This window comes from Amphibalanus amphitrite, unplaced genomic scaffold (assembly GCF_019059575.1).
Source record: "Amphibalanus amphitrite isolate SeventyFive unplaced genomic scaffold, NRLGWU_Aamphi_draft 000068F_arrow, whole genome shotgun sequence".
Classification (NCBI taxonomy): Eukaryota; Metazoa; Arthropoda; class Thecostraca; order Balanomorpha; family Balanidae; genus Amphibalanus; species Amphibalanus amphitrite.
Window position 1 is genome coordinate 1,108,678 of NW_024881564.1, and position 28,000 is coordinate 1,136,677.

Here is a 28,000-nt window from a genome sequence, read left to right on the forward strand (position 1 = left end):
AGAAACAGAGTTGGAAAAGGTATGGAGGCCGCCGGGGCATTGAACTCTGAGCTCATGTCGAATATTGAGCCGGAGCCATCATTTTTTTACGAATGATGGCTAATCAGCGCAGGATAAATCAGCGCATGGATCAGTGGGACGAGAGGTGGATCACAGATCAGACACAACTCACAGCTCACATGAACCAGCACCACATTCGTCCCGTGGCGGCGCGTGAGCCGTGAACCCAGGGTCGAGTCGCTCAGGAATTGTGGTTACGGAACGCCTCAAGCTGAGTGGTATGCGGTTGGTGGGAGCAGCCCCGGGCCAGTTGATATCGATGAGTGGGACGGCCAGTGACCGGTGTTCCGGCCAATCCAGTCGCTTCATTTAGTTTCAAAATCACAATCTAGATGTCATCCGTGTATTCATCGCACTTCAAACCTAAGGTTATGGCATACCGTGCAGGCCAACACCACAAGAGAACCGCCATTTGTGAGATCCACAACACAGAGAGTGAAGCGCCAGCATTCCTGAAGACAGAGCGAGCGAGCGTTGCGCACCATCCACCCACCCACTCGTACCCAACTGGCAAGCCATCGAGCAACGAGAGGGAAAATTCGACTAAACCACGCCGAAAAGGACATTCCTTGCTGCAAAATTCATGCATTCACTTCGCCCCGAATTGTACACAACGCACTCGCCCCTGCCTCTATGTCATTCTACGTAAAATTCCAACAGACTACGCCGTAGGTTAAAACAAAACAAAGACCATGGCAAATGTACATACACTTATAACGATAAGCATCCACCTTGAGGGCATTAAGCCTGTACAACTTTGTACTGGTACAGAATAATTACAGCGGAGGGTACAAGACAAAGTAAAAAGACACTACAAAACAGTCATCAATAGTACCCATCGCAAATGCCAATGTATGTACCTCCCAAAAGCACAATACATACGAAAAGAAATCCGTTATACATAACCTTGGCTCAACAACAAATAACATATCAAAGCTTCAACCGAGTCTGCGCATTTGAAAACGTTCTACACAGAACGTTTCGACGAAGCTATCAGGAAATGAAGAGGAAAGTTGATGCAATATGCTAATAACTATTTTCACATCAGCCAAATGGCTTCTGCTAAACCGAATGCACCAGTATCAGACCAATTAGTGGTACGTCAACAGTCCCTGCGTGATACTGAGAGAACAGTTTTCAAACGGACAGCTCGCCGACGCTTCACGCAACAAGCACACTATGTTACACACAATGCATGATGCGTTTTAGTATGAACGATGCGATATTTTGATGTCTTTAAGTTTCATACAGCAGACATTTTCGCGTTACATAATTCCTATAATCGGTCTGACATCCGTGTAGCGGATTTCGATTTGGTGAAAAAGGACAGTTTCCAGTGTTTGTTTCCAGTCTTGTTTGACATCGTTCAAATTAACTGACTATGCCTAAAAAGGACTGATACCTGATACACAGCAACGTCTCTAACGATTCCTAGGCCGGACACTCCGATGCTAGAACTGGCAGTTTCAATATCGATCCTGGGTGTTTTCATCACCTGGTACGTGTGAAACGTCCGTAATATACGACCTCGCCGAGGTAATGATAATAAATAACGTTACTTTGCCTCTCAGTTTAAAGCCGGCGTCCCGAGGCGCCTCCGCAGCATCATAACAACATATCTGTCTCTTCTTTTATGATGAGCATCCCGTTTGCCGCGTTCTCATCGTCTCCATCCGTCGGTGTCCCCTCATCTTCTTTCTCCTCTCCCTTTTTATCAGACTTGTCCCCGTCCTCCGTCGATTTACTCTCCGGCGGGGGCGGGGGCGTTGGAGGTTTCCCGGTTAGCATCTGTTTGGGCAGCCGCACGCCGTCAATGGTGCGATCCTTGACGTGCGGTCGGTCGCTCAGTTTGGAAGGCGGTCCGTGCCGCTCCCGCACATGCATCTCGCGCTGCTCGCTGCGTAGGAAACTCGTCTGGCAGAGGTTACACGGGTGGGGTACGTCGATGGCGTGCGCTGAGCGCACGTGGTGTGCGTACTGGAGCAGCTCGGCCGTGCGACAGTCGCACTTGGGACACCGGTACAGCAGGCCGTGCGCCTGAGCGGCGTGCTCGTTAAGCGCGGCCGTGTCCGGCGCTACAGCCGGGCAGAGGTTACAGCAGAACGCCGAGCGCGAGCGGCCGCTGGGCAGCGGAGGTGGGGTGGGCAGCGGCGCCGGCCGCGCGGGCACGCACGTCTGTCGGTGCTCGAACAGCGCGACGCGCGACGCGAACAGGTGGTCGCAGCCGGAGCAGACCATAGAGTGGTTACGCAGGTGTTGGTCCACCTCAGCCGTCGTGGAAAAGATGAGCGAACACAGCGGGCACGGTTCGCTACCGGGTCTCTGCAGGATCGATTCCAGGATCGGACCACGGGTCTGCCGGGCCGGCGGCTGCGGAGCGTCCGGTAGCAACACGTAATTCCGGCCCGCCTGCCTCTGCTTGGACTGAGGTTTCTGACTGCCGCTGCCCGCCAGCGAACCACCACTACCCATCAGCAGGGTTTTCAGCGTGTTCGGGTTGGCGACAGAGGGTTTGACCGCGGGCAGGATGGGCGGCTGCGGCACGGCAGACATAAGGGGCGCCTGAACCGTGCCACCCGTCACCTGAGTGCCCGGTCCGGGCATCACCAGTCGACCGTCGGGCAGCCGGAGCAGGGTGACAGGGGCGCCGGGCGCGCCGCCAGAGGCCGACACCGCCGGCTGTGTGCCCGTCGGCAGCATGTACAGCTTTCCGTCGGAGCCCTGCAGCAGCACGGGCAGCTGGGGAGAGGTCGTCGTTCCTGACGTCACCGTCGAAGGCGACACGCTGATCACGGGTGTCGGCAGGGACGCTGATTGGGCTACCACCGCTGGTGTCTTGGGCTTACTGGCGGCCACTGGGGAGAGGGACGACGGTGGCTGTCCTGGACCCGGCTTGGGCAGCAGCGTCTTCAAACCGGAGGATCGCGGCGGCACCACGCACACAGACACGTGCATCGACTGGGCGGTGGTTGAAGGCCGCGTGACCACAACAGAGGACGCCACCGGTAACGGTTTCGGTTCGGGACGGGACGGCGGGGTGGCTGCCGGCGATGATGAGCTGACCCCCGTCCGCAGGCGACTCATCAGTCGGGTCCGTAAGGTATTCTGAAGCTGAAACAGGCGAGGTACGAGGTCACACACGGGTCGGGCTAGGTGTGCGGCAGGGCAGCTGGTGCAGAGGGGACACGGCCGCAGCAGGGTCGATGGTAGCCAGCGAAAGAGCTGTCTAAAGCTATGACGATCTAGGCAGGCTAACAATATAAGGCGAGCGAATGCTCCAGTTAAAAACTCAATGACTTTATGGTATGAGTGACTGAACATTGATAATGATTAAAGGGACCCTCCCACCTTAACATTAGATTTGAGTTGAGATAGCCAAAATGGGGTCCCTGGCTCACAATTACCGGTTTTGGCACTCACAACATCGAGAAATGCCTTAAATCGGAAATATTGAATTTCAAAATTGCAGCATTTTGATTCAGAGGGGCTAATGCTTAGGAATACCCCTCTGAATGTGTGACGTCAGCGCAGATATCTAACGATTTTTAATGTTTGACTAAAACGTTTTGTAGCACGCGGTGGTATATGCTATTTGCGCGCAACATCTGCCGCAAACGCCGCACTTCTAAAATAAAGTCGCTAGAAACAGCGGAGATCCCAAAAAAGTAAACAAAAGTAAAAGTCTAATATCTTGAAAACCGGTGAATATTTTTCGGTGAAATTTGGTAGATATTTGTTTTCGCTCTTTCTGAACCGAGCGACATCACTTTCATGCCAATTCATAAACTTTTTTGAAGGTGGGAGGGTCCCTTTAATGGATTGACGCATTAACGATAGTAAGCGTAATTGAAAAGACACGTTGATTTAACAAAAAAAGCAGAAGCCTATTACGAACATGATATGGACGAATTAAAATCAACGCCAATTAAAGAACAGCCATTCATGGAAATCAGCATCGCATTCACAAAAAAGATCAAATGAGCACACGAAAACAGGCGACAGTTACCAACCCCACATTGATCAATTCCCCACTGAAACGATGTAACACCGCCAGTCCTTACCGCTGCCACGTTGACAATCGGAGTGCCCGCCTCATTGCTGCCATCATCGACATCATCCAGGCAGTCTGTCGGAGGACACAACGCCGCCGGTCAGCTCAGAGGTAAATAAGGTGAGTGGAAGACGGAAGGGGACGGAATAGTACATCAGGGATTTAATTTCAGGTGATATTAATGGTGAAAGTGAACACTCCAGCATCGAAAATCCGGGAAGGAATATGCGTCAATTATTACCAGTGAATACATAACTCCAATCAAACATGTTTTGAGCATGCAACATGTAGCAATTCATAAAAACTCAGTTGACCGGCATACCACGCTAACCAAAGGCCTCCAGTCCGCTAATAATGTTGCATTCATCGTCGTACCTCATAGTCTTCTGACAAACAAAGATCATAAGCTACTCTGAAGCTGCAGGTGCGTAAAATTGTGTGATGAAGCTCTGACAAACAAAGATCATAAGCTACTCTGAAGCTGCAGGTGCGTAAAATTGTGTGATGAAGCATGCCAGCGGCATCTTTTGAATACCGACGACAAAGTCTCAGGAGGGACGGGACGTGAAAGATCGTCTCTTCCCCTTCCCGTTACGGTGAGGCCCTATGTCATAAGTATCACGAAACCCGATTTTCAATATGACGCAGCCAAGGTCAATGAGAAACGCCCAAACAAGAGCTTACTTTTAATGGGAAGGATAATTTTCCGACGTAGCAAAACTACACAACGAAATTAGCAAATTGTACGTGCAACGAAATTAGCAAAACAAATAAAGCAGTTCCTAGTCGGTACACGGGGTCAATGCCCGCTGCGGTCAAGTTCAGCGTACCGGCTGGTTTTTATGGCACCGACTTTGGCAGTGGGTACCGGTTCTCAATGTTCCGCCCTAACCATCGCCGCGGGCGCCGGTCCGCCACACGAATGGGCTCTCCGCACAACGAATCATGGGCGGGGCTTCATCTGCGACTGCTCGTTTAATCGAACATCAACCCTAGCTCTGCGGGAAGGGAGGGGTAACGCGTGATTCTAGGGTCGACGATACAAATGGAGCGGGCTACGCGATTGGATTTAGGCTAGAAGTAATTAAATACAATATCAGCATTTAACTGGCCAATCATAGCGTAACAGCATGCAAAATATCGCTGTTCACTTTAGGCATACTTGTTATCGCAATTGATTTCAACTTTAGTGGGTGAAAGTGATATTGGGACCTGTAGCATATTTGTAAAAACTGTACCAAATGTTTAAGACCGCTGTCGTTGATCAGCCAGCTCACACAGGTACGCTGTGGCTTTCTTATCATGGCAACTGAGAAAGGTGGACTATTCAGTATTCACAGTAGCAGAACAGGTGTGAATTTCACACATATTCCGTTACTACACTGTCGGTGGCCGTCCCATTGATCTGTGTTTGGTATCATCATATTTACGTATGGACTAGCTGCTAAGATAAGAATGTATCAGCCAGTGTTGAAGGCCAAGAAATACACCGGTATATATGGTCTCGACAAAACCGGTTATAAGAAATAAACAAGATAAAGCAATTGAGCTGAATAGATACGTTGCAATGCATTGGACGAGACAGTTAACTATGCAGTTACGATAAGACGAGAAAAAAAGATGATGAGGGCGGCGTAGCAATATCCCACGAAAACATCAAGGAGCTGAAAAACGGGTGCATTAAAAAAGTGAAACTTTCACCGCAATCCGCATATACGGAGCTAAATACAAACTGAAAATCCGTCTCGCAAAAACAGTTTATTCAGGTTAACCCGCGCACCGACGGGGGTCTGCGCCAACTTCGCACCGACGGGGGGGGGGGGGCGGATGACCGCCCCCCTGAGATCTCGAAAACGAAGCAAGATAGCGACAAGCGGTAAACGGCATCGGATACGCACGGCCAAGATCTACAATTTTTACAAAGGTCATTTTCAGGTCAGGTCAAAGATGACGTCACAGGGGTCGAAAAAGTCAAAATGGCGGCGCCAATTTGGAGTTTTTCTCGAATAACTTTCGAATTAGTCAAGATAGGAACAAACTAAGGGCATCATCGTGATCCTCTCGTCAATCCGCATCGAATGATATATATGTTGACCTCGAAAGGTCAAGGTCAAAGGTTGACCTCAGGTCACGTGACCTCGAGGTCATCATGTATATCATTCGATGCGTCTTGACGAGCTGAACACAATGAGACCATCCACGCGTCTGTATCTTGTTCCTGTACGGAGTTATTGGCCAAAAACCTTTGGTGACCTTTGATGACGTCACATGACCTCACAGCTGCCCAACAGCAAAACAGACCTCAAGGTAGTGAAGGTTGATCGTATATGAAGTCATGTATGGTATATGGGGCCATTCCGACCCGTTTTAGTGGTAAAAACAGGGAGTTGATTTTTCCCCCATTGACTTATAATGGGGAGGTCGCGAAATTGACCTGACCTTAGGTCACCGATATCAAAATTCCGAGATATACAAATTGTAGCTACTAATGACCTTATAATATCCTGCGACTTTCAAAGGCCTCCGACATCTACTGTAGCTCTGGCACGGTGACAAAGTTGCAAAAAAGTGACTTGAGGTTGGGTCATTCAAAGTGACCTGGTGACCTGACCTTAAAAGGTAGGAGGTTCAAACTTGCACACCATGTGTAAAATTGATGAGGTTATAGTCATACCAAATTTCGCGGCGCTTCCCGCTATTCGCGAAAAACCTCAGGGGGGGGGGGGGGCGGATATCCGCCCCCCCGTCGGTGCGCGGGTTAAATATGTATAAAGTCGGGTTTCGTGAACTCCGCTGTTTCTTACCTGCTAGAGGATCACTGGCTGGAACATCCTGAAACAAACCAGAGGAGCATTAACTGAGAGGAACACGCAGCCGCAGTCAATCCGAAATGATACAATGGTCTCACATCAATTGTGTTAGGCACTTCAGAGCTTTCATTAAACGTTTCGCATTTTGGCTAAACAATGAGTTCAAACACGTACATTTACAAGCAGCCACGTATTGAAATGAAACGGTGAAATACCCATCGCAGTCAAGCTGTATGTGAAACATCTTGCTGACGCTCGTGAAAAATAACATCGACTTCGATATTCCGCATTGAAGTTTGCTTGTTTCATGATTAAAGTGACCATCCCACCTTAACATTAGTTTTGAGTTGAGATAGTAAACATACCACCGGTATTCTGTTACGCTTCACCGAATTATCTGTTTCCTTACAACGGCATTGGTTTCTCTCTTCACCGATACCGATTCCCGTCCACTGATATCGGTTCCCTCCACCGATATGGATTCCTTCAACCTATCACTTCCTCTCTTCACCGATACCGATTCCCCTCCACATAATTGATTCTCCCTCCACCGATACCGGTTCCCCCTCTCCGATATCAGCTCCCCTTTTACAGATATCAGTGACTCCCCTCCAACGAGCCTGGTACCACGACCCCTGACGACTCACCTCATCCAGATCCACATCCTCTCCGTCCGACCCGGCCATCTCCTGTTTGACGTCCACCAGCTCTCCGGCCAGCGGATAGAGCTCGTCCTCGGGGTCCGACGGGCCGTCCTCCTCTGCCGTCGGATCGTCCTCATCGGCCCCCGGGTCGTCCTCATCCTCACAGTCCTCATGGACATCACCGTTCTCCGAGCCGATACGGAACGGAGTCGTCGCGCCGGCTGCGATACTCGCCACGTTCACCTCAACGTAATCAGACTCGTTTTCCGAGTCGTTTCCGTTTCTCAGATCGTCATCACCGTGGACGTCGTCTACGTCCTCACGCTCACTGTCTATCACCTCGGATTTCACTATACGCCGCCGTCGCTTCGAGAGGGGTTCGTCATCATCGTCGTCGTCAGCCGCAGTCGATGACGGCACAGAGGTGGGGATGATAGAGTTCGGTCCCGACGTGAATAGCGGATCGGTAGCGGTCGTCGTAGCCACGACAAAGCTGGAGACGGGAGCGAGCACAATGGTGGACGACGAGACGGCGGACGAGACGGCAACCACCGACGACGAGACGGGGGTCCCGGAGGACGGCGCGGCCGGCTGCGGTGGAGAGCCCGCCGAGGCGGGGCTGGTCGTGTAGCGGAATGTGTTGACCAGCTCGCCCTGGATGGTGGCGGCCTTCTGCTCTAGCTGGCGCCGGTCGCGCTCATACTTGTCCAGCAGCTCCAGCTGGGCGTAGCAGTGGGCGCACATCCAGCGGGAGCGCGTGAGGGCGGACTCCTGCGGGCGTCGGGAGCGTGTTGTTAAAGAGGTGACACGGTTAGGACACGTAGCCATCTCCTAAAAACAGCACCGCTGGATGGTGCTGTCAGAAACATCGACGTCACATCACCGATAGCCGTCCAATCGGAAAATCGTGCATGATTATTATATCTAAGAGAAGCAATTCAAACAAAAGTGACAAGGCTACTTTTTAAGGATCTACAGGGTGATCCAAAAAAATTGGAACCCCTAACTTAAAATGTCTCTAAGTCAGGAAATTTTCACTTGATTGATAAATTTCAAACACCATTAGAAAGAGCGTTCAATCCTCTATAAAACCAAGTTGATTGTACTTACTTATTATTATAAATACTGCCCTAGACATATGCCTATAAAATTTGTGTCACGAAACTCAGTGAAACGGTTTTGAACATTATGCGCAAATCAGTGATTGGCGGTTTGCTGTTCTGACCATGTCGCTTGTTGGAGGTTCATCAATAAAAATAGTTCATTCACGTGCTATTGTAAGGAAAGGAAAGGCTGACAGCCTGCTGGGACCAGTTGTCCCAGAGACTGCTGGCCCGCGCAGTCGGAGCTGTCCCCAAGCAACTGCAGGCCTGCGGGACGGCCCCCGGAGCTCGCGTTGAGCACATGCTGTGATGAACAGCGGAAGTTAGGACGCGTGTATCTGTTCAACTGTGTGCTTCTGTGTTAACTTTTATGAAATAAAACTGAATTTGGAAGTGGTGTTATTCGCAAAAAGACAACAGATAGAGTGAGCACGGATTTCAGCGCATTGTTAAATTGGACGATTTCGTTTCACTCAGTTTTCTGACGCTCATTCCAAAAGCTAATAGTGTGCCAATGCTTTACAACAAACATGCACCAATTTGACGTGATTTTATAGAGAATTTAATGCTCTTTCTAATGGAGTTCGCAATTTGTCAATAAAAGGAATACTTTCGGACTTATAGACATTTTAAGTTAGGGGTTCCAAATTTTTTGGATCACCCTGTATGTAGAAAATCGATGAAATTTACCTGAGCAGGTAAGTGTTCAAAAGACAGCTTGAAATTTAAGACATCGGATATCAGCTACCAAACATCCTGAATTCCGTTTTCTTTCCTAGTGAAATGTCAATTGAGAGCTACAGTGAATAATTACCTTAGTGTTGAGGACTTCGACGAGTACATCAATGGCCTGTCTCTGCGTGAAGGAGAGCTGCTGCTTGAACACAGCTATGTTGCCGGGCACCGACTTCTTCAGAGCAGAACAGCAGAGCAGGCAGGTGCTATCCGGCGGCATCTTGGGCGTGGCTGGCAGCATGTCCGAGCTCTTGGGAGTGATCCCCGTCCTAAACACCATCACATCTCACTCTGCAATAATGCAACAGATAGTGGTAACAGCTGGGAATGACACAGAATCCATATACAAACACTGAACAAGCCTTTCATTCCACAATACAAACAATCTGAACTCGGACCTGAGCGTTATTCGGTCGCCGTTTTTTATCAGCATGCTCCCAATTTTCTCATATAAGGAAGTTCATTGCTGGTATATCCTGACTTTTCATTGGTCAACTGCACAAACCACATTAACCTGACGAATGAGAGGCAAAGAAAAATTAGCAGGCTGCAGCAGGTTCAGCACTGAACAAACTTCTTTGACACTATTTAGGGGAACGAGTAAGCTTTGAGGCAAGCCTTGAGTATCATAGAAAGACAATGAGAAGCGATTTAGTATAAGTTCATGTAGGTTGAGAAATGTTCATATTCATATGTAGTTATTTTGAATAGGCAGGCATCTACATCAAACAGTGCACCAAAAATGGACTTAACCTTCCAGGCGGTGGGGGGGGGGCATTTTTTTGCCTCCCTTTAGTTTTTTCGATGTATCTTGAGAACCGCTGCGCCGATCGTCACCAAACTTTCAGTACCCTCCCGGGAGCAGCTAGCGCACATGGTGACCAATTTTTTTTCCAAAGGCTATGATAGGTTGGCCGCTAATCACGTCAGAGTGATGTCAGTTTTGCCATTTTCGATCCAAAAAAAGGTTTCGCGGGAAGAGCTGTCAGGGCTACAGCTTTAGAGATACAGAAAAATGCTTTAGACATAAAAGGTGTGGAATCGAAAGGGCTACAAAACTGCTATTTCGGTTTTTCGAATTATTTGGATTTTGACCCCTAAAAATCAAAAAATAGATTTTTTGAATATAATAGCCAAAAATCCAAAAAGTTTTTTGAATTTCGAAAAAAACGGAATATATGTGATAGTCCCTACTAGAGATGTCAATCGGATACCAACTTGTTGGTATACCGATACCAAACCGATACCAACTTGGCACTGGTATTTCAATCGTAATGTGTTTGGTATTTTGTTGGTATCATGAACCCTCACTAACGTATAAGAGGCTAAGAAATCGGTAAAAAGTTGGTATTTCCCTCATTTTCCCAAGTTGGTTTGGTTTCGGTATTTCCCCACGGTTTCGGTGGGCATTTGGTTTGGTATCGGTATTCCGATTTTCCGTAATTGAAACCACTAGTCCCTACCGCCTTCTATCCACATACCAAATTTGAGATCGATACCTCTTTTTTTGGCCAAGTTATAGCGAAAAAACTGTTCAAAATTGATTACGTCAAATTTTCAAACTCAATTTTTAGCAATTCTAGACCTCGTAGCGCAAAACAAAGACCACCATTAGACTCCCCGTGACGAGCTGCATCGAATCGATACCCATTTTATGCAAAAATATCAACTTTGAAATTTGACCTTTTTGACCTGACCTTGACCTGACCTCCACCAGAAAGTGACCTAAACCGTACCTGATGGTCTTATAACCAACACCATTGAGTTGAAAATGAAAAACTGGCCATAAAACATGCATCACATAACCTTAGTAAAGTTGGGCTCATGTGGTGACCCTTGGTGATCTGTGGTGACCTGACCTGTGACCTGACCTGGTATGACCAGTGACCTCTAATAGCAACATATGTACTAGACAACTGACGCCTTATCGCTGATTTTCGACAAAATGCGTTTTACTCGGTGTTATAGCGCTTTCCCTAGAAGCCCCGTGAACGGTGAAACATTTTATCTTTGACCTGACCTGTGACGTCATCGGTGACCCCGAGGTCAATGAAATTTGGTTTCCCTCAACAAATTTGACAGGGCTATCGAACGCCGTTTGAATTTTCCGGATCTGTCCAGTAGTTTCGGAGATACGGGGGGGGGGGGGGCAAAAAAATGTCCCCCCCCCCCCACCGCGCGGAAGGTGGCTGGTAGGCCCTCCGCCTGCCGGGTTAAAGCTTGCTAGTAAAAGCATAAAGGTAGCAATGGTAAGGTTATAAGATGAAAATCTATTACCAAAAACACAGAACATAACATAGCAAAATAGCCTTACCTAACCATTATAAAGTGCATCATAGGACATCACTAATATGCCAACAGTTAAGCTGACTTAATAGAAACTGAAACATCAAAGCTGTCTAGGGCTAGTCTGATTGTGCATTACCAAAAATGGTGTGGTAGGTTAATTGTTGTGTGACTTCTATTTTTGGCACTTAATGTAAAATGTAGGTACATAATTGCTAATAAATAGGACGTGGTGAAATATTTGATCCATTTGGTATCATCTGAGATAAGGTCCAATAACAACAGCAGCCTCAGCTACTGCACTATACGATGTTTTATGATCAGCTGATTCTAATTTTGATGCTGGTGTATGCTCCACAATGATCATATGAAAATACAGTGAAATTATGGAAATTGACTAAGGTATCTGACACCTTCAGCCAGGTGGTATGCGTAGGGCTGGTCTTAGCCCCTAGGTTAGGTTGGGTTAGCTTAGGTTAAGTTAGGTAAGTTAGCTGTGTTCTCAGTTTTAAATTGAATGGCATGCTATATAATGCCGCCTGCGGAACTCCGTCAAGGCTCAGCTGGCTCAGGCGCGCAGGGAGTTCCTGGGGCGCCAGCTGCTGGCCTCTGACCGCAAGGAGTTCTGGTCCAGCCTCAGGAGGTTCTACCTGGCGCCCTCCGCTTCAGCACACTCGACTTCAGACAAGAGTGCAGCCGAGCAGCGGGCCCGCGCTGACCGATTCAACGAGTTCTTCGCGTCGGTGGGCTCTCGCATCGCGGCCGACTTGAATGATGACGTCACTGCGGGCCTAGCCCCGCGGCCGCCTATAGTAGTCTCAGCGGCGTTCCGGCTCCAGCCTGCGACCCTACCGGAGCTGGCGCGAGCTGTGAGGCGGATGAACTCGTCTGGGGCGGTGGGGCTGGACGGGGTGCCACTCGGTGCGGTGAAGCGCTGTTTTGATGTGATTGGCCCCCACCTGCTGCGACTTGTGAATGTGTCCCTAACCAAAGGTGTTTTCCCTGAGGCGTGGAAAACTGCCGAGGTGGTGCCGATCCTTAAGCCACGCGGTGATGTACACGAACCATCTAGCCACAGACCGATATCACTTTTATCTCACTTGTCAAAAGTTGTTGAAAAGGTTGTGTGTGACCAACTGTCGCGGTACCTATCGGACCACAACATTTTATTTTACAACCAGTACGCCTACCGATCATGTCACAGCACGGAGGACGCCGTGCTCGACGCTGTCGAATGGATCAGCCAGAACTCAGAGCGGGGAGAGGTCTCCTCAGTCACGGCAGCTGACCTCAGCAAGGCCTTCGACAGCGTCGACCACGGCGTCCTCCTGCGCAAGCTGGAGTGGTACGGGATCGACCCGACCTGGTTTGGTAGTTATCTTGGCGGCCGGGGGCAGCTGGTCAGGGGCGGCAGAACAGTCCTGCCGGTCCCCTGCGGGGTTCCGCAGGGATCCATAGCCGGGCCGATCCTCTTCAGCCTGCTAACGAACGACCTGCACTGCCATCTACCGGACTGTCGGGTGATCGCATATGCTGACGATGCCCAGCTGCTCGATCACTCGCGTCCTGACCCTCAAAATTTAGCATCACTAAAACAACGTGTCGAAAACTCCTTGGATGTCATGAAACACTGGTTTAGCTCAAATTCTCTTAAAATGAACCCTCAAAAGACCGACTTCATTCTCATCGGAACCCGTCAGACTCTCAGCAAGATCGAAAACTTTCATATCTGCATAGCTGAGTCAGTCTTAAAACCGTCACCAACCATCAAATTGTTGGGGGTGACTGTCGACTCGTGTTTGGCCTGGGACGCCAACATCAGTCACATCGTCAGGAGGTGCAATGCCCTCCTCATATTCCTCTCCAAGTTCCGCCACCATTTTGACCAGGAAACGCTAAAGTTACTCATTGAGACCCACGTGTTCCCTCACATTCTGTACTGCATTTCGGTGTGGGGCGGAACCACAAAAAATCAACTCACTCGGATCCAAAAACTCATCAACTTCAGTGCTCGGATCGTGACAGGCGTGCGGCGTCGGGAGAGGATCGGGCCGGCTCTGGCATCCCTGGGCTGGCCCAGAGTGGAGCGGCTGGTGTGGGAGAGGGACCTACTGAAGGTGTGGAAGGCGCTCCACATACCAGCTTACCCTCTCTCCATCCGCCGCATGTTTGTGTCCCGCTCTGTCTGGCCGGGTCACACGCTCTGTAGAAGCTGGCGCCCTGGAGCTGCAGAAGTGTAGGCTCTCTTCCACACAGAGAACGTTTAGTTACCGCGCTGCTGCCGCGTGGAACCGGCTGCCGCCGGCCGTCAGGGAGCAGCCCACGCTGACCGCGTTTCGCCGCGCAGTGGCGGCCAGCGAAGCCTGAGGTCTTGGGGTGCTGTGTTTTATTCCGGTTTTAGTGCAATTAGTTGTCTTATTTTATCTGCCAGTGCCTATTGCCTTCTTGCATTTTACTGTATTGTGCATGACGCTGAATCCTGAAAAACCATGTTATATGGATGGATTTTAGATCAATACATACATACAATGCAAGTGACAATAGCTGTTGCAAGAGCTGTTGTAGTCAAATAAGGCTAAGTTAGGGTAGCTATGCATTGCCAATCATATCTGCTGCACTAGTTATTATTTTTAGGTTCAGAACAAGACATCATTAAAATCACTTTGTACCTTATCTTTATTAAGCCTTATTTCTTCCTTCTGTTAAAAAGTTATATCGATTCTCTTCTCTATATCATTCAATAAAAAAACTCAAACACAGCTTGGAGCATCCAATTTAGCAGTATACTTCACCAAAAACATGGTAATTGCTTTATCAAACAACTTTCCAAATCCAACATTAAGGTTAAGCATGAATCATAACTTCATGGCTGAGCTGACATGACAGCTAAGAAAAAGTCAATCATTCCATCAACCCATCACAACATCTGAGTGACCTAGTGGAAAAGGCACCCATTACCTAGCCTGAAAGCAGCAGGTTATGTTAGAGGCCAGGGTCATTAATTTCAACATTACCCTAAGCCTCATGACACCTTCACAACAGTTATCTTCAGGCCATGAACTTTGCTTGTGTGTTTTTTTTTTTATTACATGCAGTGACAAATCAGTAGGTGGAACTATGGTCATGAGTACCCAAATATAGGAACGTTCCCATTTTTGGGAACGGAGTTCCCAAATATGGGAACGGGCGTTCCCATTTACGGGAACGGAAGGTAATTTTTCGGCCGTTCGCCCACTAAAACTCATTAGTGCATCACGTCTCAAAAAAGTGCACGCTAATTTAAGTATCTACTAAATCTCTATAAAATTACCTTTAATCTGACCGTTGAACAAGGAAATTGACCGTCGAATGATATTTTTAATGATTTTTTTGAAATGACGGAATGGTGAAAACATGGGTTATACTACATTTAACATGCAATTTAAAGGAAAATGAAGCGTTTTTTACATTTTGAGGTCAAGTATAATAATTTTCGCCTGGTTATGAAGTTTCATACTAGCGACACCAGATGCTGACATATGCAAGCGAACACGCGGACAGTCCCGAGGTAATATTGTTGACTTTTGGTCTCGGGGCGCACGACCGCGTGGAACGTCAGTGATTTTACCGAACTACTGTTGTAAACTCAGTTTCAGTGGTTTAAAATTATTCAGCTGTATTTTATCAGCCCGGAAAGACATATTTTATTTGGATGCTAGCTGTTTAGCATTGTTTTATAAGGAGCGTCATGAGCGTGGTTTTTGTCTTCCGTGTTTCTAAGCATGATCGTTTTGGGGGAATTTCTCTTATATAGGTCGCTCTGTGTGGCTTATTTATAATTTTTATGCTGATTTCGATCATTCCTCGTGCCCATCCTACCAGGCCTTTTGCCACTTACACTCATTAAGAAAGGAAAAAACTAGATTTTCCATGGGACTAGGTGTTTTGAGGGTGTAACATATTCAGCGTTCCCATTTTTGGATACTTCCTTGTGCTCGTCAACTATCGGTGATAAACAGACAGGTGCTTGACATGTCTCCACCCTCGGCGCGGACGGTGGATATAGGTATGGAAGACCTTGTTAAACATCGCTGAGCGTTGTGAATTACGTAATCCTGCAGAGGGGGGCGTGCCCGCTGCGAGATCGACGGGAATAAAAGCGCAGAAGACCGGGCGAAACATGCGACGGTCTTGCCGGAAAGGTCATCTGATGATTGTTGCTTAACAATGATTTGCGGCGTTGGACATGATGCTTGTTAATGAAAAGAGCTCCTGAAAGGCGTCGGTGAAATCGTTCCCAATTTTGGGTACGCCGTTCCCATAATAAGGAACGCTTGCAGCGCCAGTGTACGAGAGCGTTCCCAAATTTGGGTTCGCGGCCCGGATGATGGACTGCTTTAGAAATAGGGGAACGATTTGAAACTACGATGGGCCTTACAATATCAAACTCTTTCCCAACAATATTGAGACAAATATCAGGCGGTTCACGATCGTTTTATATTTTTTGGACATCATTTAACGGTTCTTTTTCTTGTTTTAAATAATTGCTACATGGCGTTCCCATATTTGGGTTTATCGTTCCCAAACATGGGAACGAAAATGCGTTCCCGAAAATGGGTACGCTTGACCATAGTTCCGCCTACTGAAATCAAATGCTAAATACCAGACATTTCTGAAAATAACAAGCCATATCAACACGTTTTCATCAGTGGACAAGGCATGTGGCTGGCTTATCTTAATAGCCACTGCATGGTCATTACATACCCACTATGGTGATTTGATACAATAAATCTTATTTATTCTCACTAGCGTGGTTCAGCCCCCTCCCTGCTTTTGCTAGGTCTTCGTCTGATACAAAATATAATATTGTGAATGTGATTTGTAACATCAGGGCCCTGTTCACCGTCCCCATGCTGCATGCGCCGGGAGCTATGGCATACCAAAAACCACATCACTTTGATGCTGCGTGAGCGTGGCAGCGTGCAATCCGTTAGCTTATCATAAATCACATCTGGAAGAGGTCCAGAAGAACTAAGTACCAAAAGAACAGAGGAACAGAGGTGAGTGCGAATACTGCTAGCATGCTACTGGTGCGGGCGCTGCGGCGCTTATGTTTGCAATGAATAATAATATCATGCTTAGTGTCAGAGTGAAGTTTGTTGACATTGCCATGGAAACCCAACGTGCCAACGCGCTGTAGCAGCTAGCGCCCTGCCGTGAAACACTGCCTGGGGCTCGGATGAGTAAAACAAACAAAAAAACAGCCAAACAGAACGACTTGATGCTGAAGCTCTTTGCTCTTCGAAGGCGGTTTATTACCTGAAAAGCTGCTCTGCTCCCAGACAGTAGATCTTTTAATTTTTATACGTCTCACTGAATTGATCAGACACTACATCAACCTGCAAACAACAAACACACAACTGCAAAAACTTATTCCAGAATATCCCTAATTTGCATCCGTGGCAGCGTCTCCGACGGCTCCGACGTATCTCCAACAATTTGCGAAATAAGCAGACGAAATAAGTCAACAGCTATCAAGTTTTGATGACGTAATTGATTCGCAACTATATTGAATACAAAATTGGCTATCTTAATCAAAACTAGCCTTTTACAACATCAAAACTCAAAATCATGAAATCGAGAAAATCTTGAGACTTTGAATAACGACAAAAATAATTATTTTTTTTTATTATTAGTCCCCTGGAATCTATGCGTGGATTAGTCCTTCACTGTGACGTCATTAAACTTTACCTTCTCATTTTGAGATTTGGGCGGTTTGGGTGTTTGTGTTTGGGCTCTCTCTATCGCCTGGATAAAAATAGGCCCCGCCCATCCCAATCAGCTGCTGCATGACGAGTTGATGACGACAACCACTACTTACCAGCAACCAATCTAGGGATAGCGTACGTGACAGTAATGGTGCAGCGGTTGCAAAATATTACATTGTTATTCAAACGGTGTTTGCTTTTAGGGCCTTGTTAGATGAGGATGAGGTTAGATTAGATGAGGTGTTGATGAAAGCAGGTATTTTTTTAAAATATTTTTTTTTGACAATTTTTTGCCCTTGTTTTACTTAATAGCTGAACCCGGGACCACCTGAAGTCTAAACCTTATTTTATATAACATGTCAATGCTGATGCTGTCTTGAAATGTGAAATTTAGACAATGGTAATAGGAATAATGAATAGCAATTTCACCAACAACATTTTAATCTCTAGGAAGTGCAATTAAAATTAAAATCACTGTCTGCCACACTGCTCCATCCTGGTCATGCAACCAACGTTCATGGGTGGTGTTTCACAGCAGAGCACGCACTGCAGTGCTCAGCACTGCAGTGCACTGCAGTGCGCTGCGTGTGTCAGAGCATTGGGTTTCCATGGCAGTGTCAACAAACTTCACTGTGACGCTAAGCTATGACAGCATCCCAGAACGCTAGCACGCTGCGGTACCAGCACCAGCAGCATGCTAGCAGTATTTGAACTCAAACCTCTGTTCTTGGTACGGTTTTTCAGAACCTCTCACTCTGTTCCAAACGCGATTGATCATAAACTAAGAGATCACATGCAACGTCATTTGAGTGATGCTATGGTATGCCGTAGCTACCAGTGCACACAGTGTCTGGATGGTGCCGTGAAACAGGGCCATTATTAATCACATTTGCTTTGCTTTGTTTCAGCAGAAACCTGTCTGCACATGGGAGGAGCGCAACAAAAGCCCATCAAGTTCATGCATGGCAGTGGATCTCAACAGGAGAAAACCAGAAAGAACATGGATGCTTGTAGATTGCAGTTGTACACTGCTGTTATCACCTGATGTGCGTGGCTGGCATTGCTCCTGGCAAGAACCACCTGCAAGTGATGAGATGGTGCCTCAGTCGTTGAGTGTGCTGCAGTGTGAGAGGCGCCCTGATCTCTACTTTGTGATGGGTTTCCATTGGAGGTTCAACTGAGAAGTGAGAACTGACTGTGACCATGCTTGAGCATGCCAGTGGAGCTTTACATGCTTAGGGCAGCTTTTGAACAGATGCTGACCATGGCATGTCCCATCCAGTTATCACGTGCACAGAATGGTGGGGGGAGGGCAACTCTGGGCTCTTGAGTCAGCCCTACTGCACAGGGGGTACAGATGACAGCTTACGTTTGGTGTGTCCTGCACTGCATTATCAAGCCCAGTCTGCGCCACAGGCAATGGGTCGGGCTGCACTAATTTAAAGGCAGACTATCTTGCAAAGGAGGCTGGCATCCTCTCCCATAATGACACACCAATTGGCAATCATCGCTGCGATGATCACGAGGGTGTCTGCTTATCTAACATGGTGAGGTGGAGAGCCAGTTCAAGCTGGCCTGAGGGATGGTTTTACTTCATCTGAGGCCCCCTTTCCCCGCCTGCCAGGTCCGGTCAAACGACCGTTTCACAGTGAACGACTTGCAGTGGATGCCGTCCCACAGCGCAACGAGCGCGCCGACCAGAGGCGGCGGCCAAGAGGCGGCCGCGCTCCCCCAGTCGACGGTCCCGGTGGACGTCGGCAACGCCCACCGCGCGACCATCAGATCGGCTCGCGACAGCGCCGTCGCCGACTGACCGCATGACTGGTATCTGTTCTTGATGTGGGACCGACTGCCACCGCCGGTCGCGGAAGGGCATCGCTCATCGGCCATCGACGTCCGCCAGCTTCGCGTGGGTCACTGTTCGGGCTGCCACCAATACACCGAATCGGATGGAACCCTGTCGGCGAATGCCGGCGGTGCCCCGACATCGACTGCGCGGCGGCCAGTGCATCGCGTGCCGGGAGGAGGCTGGCACCCCCGATCGGTCATTGGTCACAAACCGTGTCCCAGCTCATGACTGCATCCAGCGCAGCTCTGTGAGATGTTCTGCAGCTGCTGCAGTCTGCCGCGTGTGTTGAAAGAAGAATGAACATGAGAAAACCTCAAAACTTTATGCCTATTCGTAATTGACCAGTATTGGAATAAGTTTGGATTTTGAGAATTTGTGTCCCTGTGCTTGTGCCTGTGTGGAAAGGCATGCTTTACGGTGTACCATCTCAATGTCAAATCCCGGCTGCGCTGTGCGGATTTGTGCGGCTGCTGACAGGCCACCTGGGTGCCAACGTATGTGCGAATCCGCGAATACGTTGTGTTTCGTCAGTCAGTATCGTTCTGAAAATATTGACTGCAATAGGCTATATAGCGTATGACGGTTCAGCCCAGCAGTAATAACTGACCATTGATTGGGCGAATTTTGTGTGGTGGTTCGCTAATACATAACCTAAAGAGTGTTTTGCCGGAATCGTTTAGTAGCAGAACTGACCGGAATATAAGTAGAATGCAACGGTTTGAATCGTTAATTTGTTGAAACGATTGTTCTCTGAGACCACTGTGTAACTTTTGACCTGAGAATCACCAATTATAACGACAATGGGGAAGCAGTAGGCTGTACTGTAGAGTGTAGGCAACACTATATAGTTGGCACACTTACGGAAGCACACGACTTACGCAGTGAACATCTGCATCATGCATGTTAAGGTTTACTGGGAAGAGTGAGAAATTAGTCAGAATATAACTGACTAAGGAAAATAGGCGATATTTCCTATTGAGCTGGGGCGGAGAGGGGGAGGGGACGTGTGGTCAGCTATGCCAATAATTCATTCTCTTTATGCAGCTGTGTAAAAGGGCGTCCGTTTTTGGGTTAGACCTTCCCCATCGGCCATTTCCAAGTTAAATCGTGGTGGAGAGTCTGGAGACCTCAGCCTCGGTAGTCGGTACCCTGCGCGCTGCGCCACCTTGCGAAACATAAAGCAGCAGTCCTGACATCTACAGGCGTGACTTTTCATGAAAGCGCGGATGTGTTCGCGCTTATGCGAAGAAAATTCTTCCGAGTATGGTTGATAATGAGATTAATTGTTGTCATTTATTTATTAATTCATTGGCAAAAGTACCCTAATAAATCGGTAAAATAGCTTGAACTGTATCGTATTTCCTTGGGAAAAAATGACGAACTCATCCTAAGACATCCAGATTATTGGATGCGTTCGTCAGTTGTAAGTAGTTCAAGTTTTTGGGAAAATTTGCTTGTGGAAAATCATAATATTTCAAAGATATGCCTATTTTCGAATAAATTATGTATTTATCTGCATTGAAAAATGATTGTAAAGCAAAAGTGCAAAAGATTATTGTCAACTTATTTTCTCAAATCACGATTTACGAACGCACAAAACTCCAGCTTTTAATTTAGTGCGTGTGCGAATTGCGGTCAAGAAAAAATATTTAAACTGTCTATATTCCTCTAAAAACAATGAAGGATGAATGAGGAAAACGCTGTTTTGAACAATTGTATATTTATTTTTTCTTAATTAAGCAAAAGTACAAAATTTTCAACTATTATTACATTTGCTCTCACAAAACCCATCACTTTTTAGCATGACGTCATGTCAGCCAAATTTACTAGCGCCATCTCTGGAGAGCATCTTTCGAAACCTCCAGACGATAGAGAGAGCCTGTGTTTGGGCCCAGTTGAATTGTTGTAAGACTTTTATGCTTATGGGGAAAAGTAGAAATGGTAAAGAGGAATTGATGCAAATTCTGCTGGGGTAGGTAGGCTCGTTTTTGTATTTCATACTCAATAGTCAATAGTGATGTAACAACGCTTTGGCTTTTGGCTTTGATATGCGGAGCAGTGGTAGACAAGGTTGAGGTTGTGGTGAAGTTTAATGGTTTTATTTTCTGACTCAGACCAAGGCAGTACCTATAGCTCAGACCGAAAAGGTTGAACTTGACTTGAGGTGATTTGAACCTTTTTGCATTAGTTGAGACTTTAGAGGCCAAGTAGGTTCTCACTTGGAACTCTCCCCACATAAGGCAACAAGCCGCGTTCGCATGAGTGAAGTATCCGAACAGTGTGAGTGGTTATGGAGTTGTAGATTGAGGTCAGACTGTATTTCAATATTGAGTGTGTTGTCAAACTCTTGTTACTGTGTTTGCCTCAGCTCTATTCTAGTGAGCTCCACATGAAGATCTCAGCATGCCCTATGATGAGCTGGACTCCCCTGCAGCCGAAAAAGAACAGCAGAACAGGCTGGACCTCATCCACCCTCAAATACATGTAAGTATGCAACAATTATTATGTAATCTGAGCTGCATGAATCAATCAGCAAAAGTCAGTAAGGTACTTCAGTAATCAGTATTTTATGAAAGCTGACACAATGTGTCAGCTTCTAATTGTCTAAGGCAATACACATAATTTGCAATATCTTTTTATTATAATATGATAAATTGTTCTGATTCTGTTTCACTTTTTCAGCTATCTAGGATTCCCTCATTCTGTTCTTTTGTCTTCAGGTGGAACTGGAACAACTGAACTGTGCAACAGACTCCATCAACAAATTGGAGTTAGAATTAGATGTGAGTCATGCCACTGAGATAGTTGACGTTGACATTAGTTTGGCCAAACAGGGATATACTGAACACTGAACAGTTATCTTGCATTTAACTCTCAGCATGGGTATCTTATACTGCATTTCAGAAAGCACCATATTATTGTGTTTTGGCATTTGCAAGTTTTCTGATGATCTTGTCCAGCCAGTGTGCCTATCATTGATGCTATCATTCATGATACTTTTGCATATTGCTGCTGTTTACTTATCAATTATCTCATTCTATACTGAATTCTTTTACAGGATGCCAGGGCTCAGTTCAGATCTCTTTTGATTGAGTCCACACAAAAGATTGATGCTCTTGCAAAAAAGCTTGGATCCTGTGTGGATAAGTCCAGACCATATTATGAGGCCAGGATTAAGGCTAAAGAGGTAAGCATATATGGGATCATCAAGTTCCCATTGATAGCATGTCAAACTATCCCACTAAACAAAGTCATCTTTTATGACCAACAAAAATAACCATTCACATCATTTATCACATTTAACCTGCATCAAGTAAATGCAAGTGGTCCAATCATAAAGCATCGTATTCACTTCAGCAGACACTCCACAGCAGAGTGGCTATTACGTGTCCATATGCAGAATATGTGGGGAAGGGCTGGGACAGGAGCGTTTTAGCACCTTTAACTCGTCTCCTGTGCTTTACCTGGCCCTATGCCAGTCGCCGGACCACCCCAGTGATCTCGGTGTCTCTTCGGCAGGCGCTGCAGCGGACCCAGGACGCTGCCGTGTTGTACGAGCGCGCCACCTCGCACCACCAGGCGGCCAAAGAGCTGGTGGCGCTCGCGGAGGAGGGACTTACCAGCCAGGGACACGCGTTCGACCAGTCCTGGCAGGAGATGCTCAACCACTCCACGGAGAAGGTGGGTGCCAACTGCCGCCGGTATTGGAGAAACGTGAACATTCAGATCGACGGGAAAATCGTTAGGAAATTGATTCGTGCAGCGACCGGCCGCTAAAGGTGGTTTTCTGACTATGTACGAGACTGTCAATCAATCAATTTTCCATTAAGATATGTCTGTTAACTTTATCAACAAAATGCTGGTACCCATTTATGCTACATCTTGCGAGGCAGTCCATGATTAGCATTCGCATGACACGATATCACCCGCACCTCAAATTCTGACATGACGCCCATGGTTTTGCGTGACTACCCCCCGCCTCTTTTTACATTGTTGACTCTTAGTGAGATGGTTCTCCCCGTCAGGTGAACCGTGCCGAGTACGATCGAACAGAGAGTGCCAAAAACCACGAGCTCTGCTCCCGGGAGTATCAGCGCATTGACGGCCGCGTCAAGCAGCTTCAGAAGGAGCTTAAACGGGAGATTGCCCGCTCACGGTGGGTGGGACGGTCCGACACTGGACTCGCCTTGCTCTAACAGGCTCCTGCACTTCGGTACAGCTGCTTTGTTCGGTACAGTTTGGTTGTCACACAGACGATGCCAGGCAAATTGGTCGTGTTTTATATATTTGGATACGTTGCGAAAACAGTCGCAGTGCACTTTTTATTTTTGTTCACAGTTATATAGGCGTCTGCTTTGTGACCCACTGCTTTTGTAGTATCATTTATCACAAACATTAATTTTTGTCCGGATATCTGGTGCTTCCTTACATTGTGTGTCGTTAGAGCGTATGTCATGGTCAGCACCGGCCAGTGGTCGTTCAGTCTCGCTCAGTTTCTCTGAATGGGAGACTCACCACCAAAGTCCCAGCACCGGCTGGGGCTGGCCACTGGGGTAGTCGCAGCATGTCGCCGGCCGTCCTCTGCATGTGTGATAGAGCGGCGTTTTCGTTTCGTTTCCGGCCGGCTCGTACGCGCACGTGGAGCAGCATGGGCGTGCGGCGCAGCCTGCTTTCCATCAACACAGTTGTCAACGCGTTCAACCTGCAGATGCTGTAAGTAGAGCACCCCGGCTGCCTGCTGTACTCGCCCCGATAGCACTCTGTTGGGTCGCATGGTAGAAAGTAGAACATAGTCGTGGTCGCTAGTTAGTCACGCTTTGCTATGCATCGTTCTGTTCAGTAGGGCTTATTTGTAACAGATGCAAAAATATCGGTGTCTCTGTAATGTTAAGACTGATGCATTTCATGTTCGTGAAACCCTCATCATGAACTCTGCTGCTCGATCTTGAAAACGAACAGAATGGTACGTGAGGAACTTTGTGCCGACTTGTCTTTTCTAAATTCCTGTATAAGTGTTCTTATAGTTAGCTCACTGCTACATTTCGAGTAAATCGAATTGTGACACGGTCTGTGGTCAGTGTATTTATTATGTTTTGCCACTGTCAGTCCGGTAACAAACCATGCGCCCGTTCTCCAGGCCGTACTTTGAGATGAAGGCGCACTTCAACCAGCTGATGGAGATGCAGAAGCGTCAGGTCAGCGAGCTGGAGTCAGAGGTGCAGGCGTCCAAGCTGACCTACTCGCAGACGCTGCGGAGACTGGAGGAGATCAGCAACCAGATTCACCAGGTGAGGGGTCCGCTCAGCGGACGGAAAACGCACCTCGCCGAAATAGATACCGGTGAGTAACTGCATGGGGTTTAATTATTGATGCGTTGATAGGCGTTATTAATGTAATGTTAGTGTGATTTTATATGATGACCGTGGATTGCAGCTATCTGGAGCAGTGTATCATCCGGAATGGATTGCAGCATCTGGAGAAGCAGCTATGTATGGTATCTAACTGGTTCACTGCCTCGTTAGATAGTTACTATAGATACATGGCATACAGTATGGCATGGCATTAGATATATGTCATCCCTAAATCATAATCATCTCATCGTCATTACCATCCCAGCTGGTAGTGATTTCTCTTGCCGACCCCGATTGTTCGTTCTGACTCGCACCAACCTCTCGTGCTGATTCAGCCCATTTGTCCAGCCCACCCCCCGCCATTCTGAGACCCCGTGCCGTCCCTCCTTCCACAGGCTCGCGGCACGGAGGAGGCTGCCGCGGCTCTCCGCGCGGCCACCGGGGCTGCAGACGGCGCCCGCAGTCCCCCGGCTCTGGAGAACGGGGCGATCGGGCGACTGGGGCCGGCCGGCCGGTCCGGCATGTCCAGTAAGGAATACAGGGATTATGCAGTTTATCCGCATTTTCTGCGTGACTTCGCCCCCACTTACCTTGATTATTTGTGAAGGCGATTAAACGCAATGGTGCTGTGTGGTTGTAAGAAAAATAATGAGTAAATCCTCACTACCATATTCATTACCACTACCTTAGTGATTCTCTGTAATAGCGCGCACCATTAGAGTACGTAAAAAAACGTGTTCGCTCCATACGGCCGACCACCTCACGCGGCCGCAGTGTGTCCGCCGTCACGTGACCGTCCTGCCTCTGTTGTTCCAGCCTCCTCCACCCTGCCGTCTCTGCTTGGGGAGGACCCCCTCGGTCTGGATGACGAGTTCTACCCGCCTCCGTACCGTCTCAGCGGCTCCCGGTCACACCTTCAGGTGCGTGCAGTAGTGAGGCGTGTATGGTCGATAGCCGCTCAGAGGGGATGGGGAGATAAGGGTCTCAGGTTTTACGGGCTCGGGCAGAGTGTGGTTTCGCGAATCTGTCATGAATCAAACGTGAATTTTAAGTTTTTTACGTGTGACCTGTCAAAAGAAGCTTTTTACGTTTTTTTAATTGAATCGTGAAAAAGTATGTAATGCAGATGTTACTTTTTGGCTTAGTGAACTTTACCTGTGTCTTATCACTGCTTGGTATTTCAGGTTGTGTCTGTGATAATTGGTTTTGACTTGCTATGCTGCCTCACGTCTAGCCTGGTTTTGCAAAGTACCCATATTTTGCATTCTTTCACGTCCGTTACTAACCGCTGTCTGCCTTGCTCCGTTCAGCTGTACCGTAACGGCGACTCGGGACGGGAGCAGCGGCTGTCGGTGCCCCGGGATGACGACCGGTCAGACACTGAGAGCCTGGCCAGGTGGGTGAACTCCGCGTGAGACACGCGGTACTGATAGTCTAAACCTCCGCCAGGGGTGGTGGAGCGTAACGTAGTTAGTTGTCAGTGCAAGAGTGAGTGACGTGCCCAAAGGTGTATCTTTACATGTCCTTGGTTTATTGGTGAACGGTGTCTGATAACTAATGGCTTAGCAATGAAACGCATTGAGGGCGTTTTTAGGATAGAAAACACATCGTGATTGGAACTCACTTTCACGTCCTAGGGACGTAAATGGTGACGGTTCTCATGGGCCTCTACTAAAACCGCACTTTACCTTTGAGCGTTAGCCACTCTCGTGCCCTCTGTGAAATTGTCTAACCTGAACGTACAGGCAGCTGGGCCACCCTTTGACACCCTGTGTCCGTCCTGCCCCACAGTGTGTCCACGGTATCCAGCGTGGATCCACTTAGTGACCAGCAGATCGGATACATCGCCCTCGACGACGAACTGCAAGAAGTAGCCGCCGGCGCCACCTGCGTGGTCAACCACAACTTCTCACTCTCGCCACTAGATGGCCCTGGCCACGACAATATCGACCAGGCCGTGGCGCGGCTTTCGGCCGCGAGTTTAGGCGAGACTGATAGAACAGCCGAGGGGAGACCGGTAGGTGCGATGGTTAATGGGGAAGGAGAGCTTCGGGGAGGGACGTCGGCGGTGGGGGCGAGTGGGGGTCAACATGGCCCCCACCTCACCAATGGGAGCCTGGATGTGTCAGACGGGGCAGCGGCGGCGGAGGGAGCCGAGCTCCGAACACCCGTGGCGGAGACGCCGCCGGCCGCCCCCGGCCTGCAATAGGCGCATCTGGTCATGATAGTAATTGCTTCGGTGGGCTAGTCTCAATGTGTTTGTGATGTGAAATACGGATGGTTTGACGCAGGCTAGTCTCAAAGGTGTGGTGTTTATTGGTTGGACGGGTATTGGGAGCTTGGAAAGATGCAGCTTTGCTCGGATATGTGTATGGTTTTATGGGTTTGTTGCACCTGGTCACGATATTTTTGGTTGTGATGTTAACGCATGCAATGAAAGGGCCAAATCGTTTGTGCATATTTTCTGTCATCCTGGTGTTCAAGTTGACAGCCATGACACGCAATACGTTACGCGGGCCAGTACAGCCCGTGGTGCTGTTTTTATTCTCCCGTAGTGTGCGCTTGTGTCTGGGGAGCTGTAGGTTGGCAGATAGCCAGTCTGGCCCGCAATAGTTATTGGTGGCTGACTGGTAATCCATGACCCCGGTCGAACTTCCAAATGTGTGAAGGTGCGCGATGCTGCGTACCGGCGTTTTGTGATGATCCTCTGTTGGGATAGCGTAGTCTCTCCGGCGGGGTGTCTCGGCGTAGAGTCTCACCTGTCGTGAGATTCGTGTCACAGTGACTCGCAGTCCCTCCATGTTTAGAGATGTGAGGTATCCCAAGGTATCGTGATGATGCAGTCTCCGGATGTGTAGAAATGACGGCTTTAGGATGCTGAGCGATAATGCTGACTAGTCCCTGGCTATGCAGGCAAGCTTTGCGGTGCGGTTCGGCAGCTTTGTGATTTTCAGTCTTGACATGAAATGATCTATCGTTTTCCACGACGACAAAGGTATTTCAGGGCTAGTTACGTCGCATAATTTGATTCCCGCAGTGCTTGACAGCTTATTGGAAAGAACTACTTAGCGTGATCGTGAACAGTTTCCCGGTGTCAGTCACGCCAAATGTACAGCTACCGGCTGCAGCTCTCATGTGCTCTAGGACGCTACATCGTTATGACAGTCAATCCAATAGTTTGAAGGATTTTTGACTGATGTCACAGATGCATAATGCATAGCGCACTCCAGTTACAGACGGTGAAATATGCAGTATATTCTGTGTAATCAGAAGCCAAAGAACATCTTTCGATATGTTACGTTGAATCTGAAATAAATAGTACCCGATATGTGGCATATTTTTCTGAGAAACAAGAGTTGTTTCG

General features: G+C 48.0%; 2 protein-coding genes across 12 annotated transcripts; one reads left to right on the forward strand and one right to left on the reverse strand.

The window, feature by feature from the left end:
* Window positions 1-389: 389 nt before the first annotated feature.
* LOC122378921 lies at window positions 390-17,182 on the reverse strand. Its single transcript, XM_043360575.1, has 6 exons — window positions 16,988-17,182; window positions 9,483-9,694; window positions 7,569-8,336; window positions 6,916-6,943; window positions 4,122-4,186; window positions 390-3,171 (listed from the first exon to the last, which is right to left on the reverse strand). Exons 2-6 carry the CDS (start codon window positions 9,681-9,683, stop codon window positions 1,666-1,668), a joined length of 2,568 nt encoding a protein of 855 aa, XP_043216510.1. The 5' UTR covers window positions 9,684-9,694; window positions 16,988-17,182; the 3' UTR covers window positions 390-1,665.
* On the forward strand, window positions 9,325-27,968 carry LOC122378922 (SH3 domain-binding protein 5-like). 11 transcript variants are annotated; one of them, XM_043360583.1, is made up of 12 exons: window positions 9,325-9,606; window positions 21,654-21,769; window positions 22,006-22,068; window positions 22,344-22,472; window positions 22,805-22,966; window positions 23,311-23,441; window positions 23,933-23,998; window positions 24,423-24,573; window positions 25,032-25,164; window positions 25,453-25,556; window positions 25,947-26,032; window positions 26,428-27,968. In XM_043360583.1, the coding sequence occupies exons 2-12, from the start codon at window positions 21,689-21,691 to the stop codon at window positions 26,843-26,845; spliced, it is 1,524 nt and encodes a 507-aa protein (XP_043216518.1). In that variant the 5' UTR covers window positions 9,325-9,606; window positions 21,654-21,688; the 3' UTR covers window positions 26,846-27,968. The 11 variants fall into 11 exon arrangements, with proteins under 11 accessions (XP_043216518.1, XP_043216523.1, XP_043216516.1 ...); XM_043360581.1 differs by lacking the exon at window positions 9,325-9,606 and adding an exon at window positions 21,143-21,190; XM_043360578.1 differs by lacking the exon at window positions 9,325-9,606 and adding an exon at window positions 21,149-21,257.
* Window positions 27,969-28,000: the final 32 nt, after the last annotated feature.